Raw genomic sequence first — 3717 nt, forward strand, 5'->3', positions numbered from 1 at the left:
AGTTGCATACAATACAGGAGATCACAGTTTTGAAGTCTAGCACAGATTAAAAACCACAGATGTACCATTTATATAAGACACACACTGATTGTCTCTTAAAAACTACATATTGACTCCTTATGAACATTATCTTTTTTTTAATCTTTAAATAAAGTAGTGCAGCTAGGACAATCAGTCACACAACCCACACAGCCCTGAACCAAGTTCTCTGGGTGCCAACTTGAGCAAGTTGGGCATGAAACAATTGGATGAGCTCAAGAGGCAGAGAGAAAGAAAAAGGGAGGGAGAAAAAGAGAGATGCTGTCCATTCCAAATATTTTAACCGAGGGTTGGCTAACACATTGGAAACCTCTGGGTGAAGGATCTTTCCACGCACACACAAAAAAAGAAATAAAAACCTAGACTCTTTTTTTTTTTTTTTTAAACTGGCCTGTAGGTGAGACGATCTCCCACCTCTTTCAAACAAAGAAACCCAACAATTGCCTAAAACTAGAAAGAACACAGATGGGTCTGTCTGTTTTCTGCTCACTAGATGATCTGTCCGTTTAAGGCCTTCCTCCTCCGTTTTTCCTCTTTATTATTCCTTTTCCAGAGCGTCTGAGCAGGAGATGAGTCTGAAAGGGATGACACCAACACTGTCCCCCTCTTGCCGCTGTTGGTTTTTTTGTTCGTTTGTTTGTCCGTTGATTTATTTTTCTCTTTAATTTAACCAAGACCTGACTAAAACTGGAGCGTTCAGCCCAGCCTGTTCGTTCTCGTCACGGTTTCTCTCGTTACCACAAAGGTTCTTCACAAAACCTGGAACTTCCATGACGATGTCTGGTCCTTATAATCCAAGCAGTCAGCATTGAAGTTTAACTTCCAGGAGGCGGTTTGGTCTTTATAATCCAAGCAATCGGTGGTGGAGTTAAAGCCCAAACTGGAGGCTCCATAGCCCTGGGTGGAGAGGGAGGCTGGAGACTGGTTGAGGTGGCTGGTGACCGCGTTGGCACCCATGGGACTCAGGGTGGCCCCCGGTCCGGGAAGCTGGTGGTGCATAGGGGTCAAGTAAGATCCACAGTCCATCCCTCCAAAATAGGAGGTCGAGCCAGCGTATCCTTGGCTGTAGCCTGATGCCTGGGTGTAGGTCATAGGATAGGATCTCTGCATGCAGGAGGAAGAGGTGGACAGGGGGTCTGAGAGCGGGGAGATGGACGCCGGGCTCCAGATGGATACAGGGGCACTGCTGCTGGAAATGGTGGGGACAGAGGTGCTGGAGGGGGGAGTGAACTGCCCGCTGGTCCCGCTCTCCGAACTCACTTCCCGGGCTGGCGAATTCTTCTTTTTAGCTGGTCGCACCTTGTTCTGGCCCCCGTTCTGCTGCTGCTGCTGCTGCTGCCGGCACTTGGCCCGGCGGTTTTTAAACCACACCTTGAGACCGGGAGATGGGGAAGGAGAGAGAAAAAGCCCGGCGTTAGGGATGCGCAGGCAAACCCAAGGGGAGAAGAGCCGGTGGTGGGGCGACCTCGCCGGGGAGGGGGCACTGAAAGTGCTCCCCGGCGAGCGGAGGGGTGTGGGGCTGCTGCAAAGAAAAGCTCCGGGGCTCCCTCTCCCTGAGATCGTTAGCAGTAATAACAAGTAGAAATGGGCAAATCAAACCGCTTAATAAGGTCACTTTTGGGGGAAAAGGTGGTGGTGGGGGGTGTCGCTCCCTATTTGCTGTTTGCCAGCCGGGGACCCCCAGGAATCACCATTTAAGGCCTATTGAATTCAAGCCCTTAATTAGGAACAATAGGGCATCAGAAAGGGAGGGAACAATTAGGGAAACAGAGGCAGGAGTTGGGGGGGGGGGGGTAAAGATGTCTCATTTACCCTCTAAAGAGACCCCCTGCTCTCACTCCCAGCCAGGGCCAGCCCCCAAACCCATCTCACCCTCTTTTAGCAGGTACCGAGGGGGCTGGCTGTGGGGAGGCTTCGTGGGGATCCCGGTCCCCGGTGGCCACGCTCTGCTGGGACACGGCACCACGCGGCCTCGGGAAGCCTCGCAGGGAGGGGAGCGGGAGGGATGGCTTCGGAGCTGCCCCGCCCCGGCTGCAGGGATGTCCCGGGTCCCTGCCAGGGGCAGCGCAGACCCCCAGGACACCCCCTCCTCCTGCCCTGCCAGCAGCACCTCCAAAATGCTGTCTGGGTTGGGCCCCTACAGCCACAGCCCAGCCCCAGGAGAGGGGTCCCCTTCGCCGAGGCCTCTTCTTGCTCATCAGAGTCCCATCAAAGGAAGGGGAGGCCCCCAGTCCGTACTGGTGCGAGAGGGGATCCCGGTCTTGCCCTGCTCCAGGGATGCGGGGATCCCTGGGGAAGGGAGGGATGCTTTATGGCTTCCGCAGGGTACCCAGACGCCTCGCAGGACAGGCTGGGATTTGGGGAGCCAGGGCAAGGTGTGGGGCAGAGCCTGGGGAGCCCTCCCGGTTCAGAGAGGCCGAGGGGGCTGGGGAGGGGTGCGGAGGGCTCAGGAGCTGGAACCCGGGAGCTGCACGACCCTCCGCAAGAGCACAGGGAGGAAGGAGAGGGCACACTCCAGCCCTGGGGGGGAAAATTGCCACTTCATCACTGCCCCCCCCGCCCCGCACCCTCATCCATCTATAAGCCTCCTTCACCTCACAGGGACTTGATGTCCCTCCAGGACTTGACCCTATCCCTTACAGAAGCCCCCCGCCCTCCCTCCCTTTCACTTCCCAGCCAGCGGGATGGAGGTGGGGACCAGGCGGGGGTCTCCGGGACCACCCGGCTTCCCTACCTGCACTCTGGACTCGGGCAGGTTGATTTTCAGCGCCACCTCCTCCCGCATGAAGATGTCGGGGTAGCGGGTCTTGGCGAAAAGGGCCTCCAGCACGTCCAGCTGCGCCCGCGTGAAGGTGGTGCGCTCCCGCCGCTGCTTTCGGGGGGTGGCTGCGAAAGGAGCCAGAAACCCTGGCTGTCAGTCAGCGGCCCCTCAGCCCCCTCTGCCCCCTCCCCAGGCCACCCACACCCCAATTCTCAGCCGTCACCCCGATAGCAAACCCACCTCTGATAACCCTCCCCCATCTCCCCTGGGTGGCTCTGAAGCATCTGCCCACCCCCCCCCTCCCAACAGGAGGGTGTCCCCTTTTTGCAGACCCTTCCCCGGATAAAAAGTTGAAGGTGAGGAGGAAAGGGGGAACCCCACACTCCCCCCCCGCCAGCCATCATGGTGCCCTGGGCGTGTTGTGCCTCCAAAAGCCTGGCGGCTTCTCCCTCCGTGGGGCAAAAAGGGGGAGTGAGGACGCGGAGGGGGTGGAAGGGGGAAGAAAAACGTGGCTTACCGGGATAACCGACGGACGGATGCAACAAATCCATGCCCGAGGTTGTGAGACTCAGGCCATTGACTGCGTAAGGTGGTTGCTTAAGATAAGACATCATGCTAAAGTTGTGGCGGGGAGGAGAGTTGGCCGAAATCCGGGCGAGGGGGAGCCGCCCGAGCGCCCTGCCTGCCCCTGGGGGTGCCGTGGGGCGGGGGGGGGCCGCCAGGTGCCTGCGGAGGCGAGAAGGGAGGGAAGGGGGGTCAGGCCAGCTCGGTGCCCCCCAGCTTTTATCCCCACCCCCCGGTCAAACCCTCCAGCCCGTAAAGCCGGACCCCGGCCAGGTTTGGGAGCTGGGAGAGACTGACCAGATAAAAGCACCTCTCCCCAAAAAGAGGCGAGGGGAGGGAGGGGGGACACGTCC

The 3717-nt window shown here is 58.1% G+C and overlaps 1 protein-coding gene across 2 annotated transcripts; it reads right to left on the reverse strand.

Annotated features, from left to right (window-relative positions):
* Positions 1-789: 789 nt before the first annotated feature.
* Positions 790-3414, reverse strand: OTX2 (orthodenticle homeobox 2; the record flags this gene model as incomplete). 2 transcript variants are annotated; one of them, XM_082000811.1, is made up of 3 exons in its annotated part: positions 790-1410; positions 2774-2925; positions 3318-3414. In XM_082000811.1, the coding sequence occupies 3 exons, from the start codon at positions 3412-3414 to the stop codon at positions 790-792; spliced, it is 870 nt and encodes a 289-aa protein (XP_081856937.1). The 2 variants fall into 2 exon arrangements, with proteins under 2 accessions (XP_081856937.1, XP_081856936.1); XM_082000810.1 differs by having other exon boundaries at positions 2774-2946; positions 3309-3414.
* Positions 3415-3717: the final 303 nt, after the last annotated feature.

The sequence above is a fragment of the Phaethon aethereus genome (assembly GCF_964289735.1).
Source record: "Phaethon aethereus genome assembly, chromosome: 5".
Taxonomy (NCBI): domain Eukaryota; kingdom Metazoa; phylum Chordata; class Aves; order Phaethontiformes; family Phaethontidae; genus Phaethon; species Phaethon aethereus.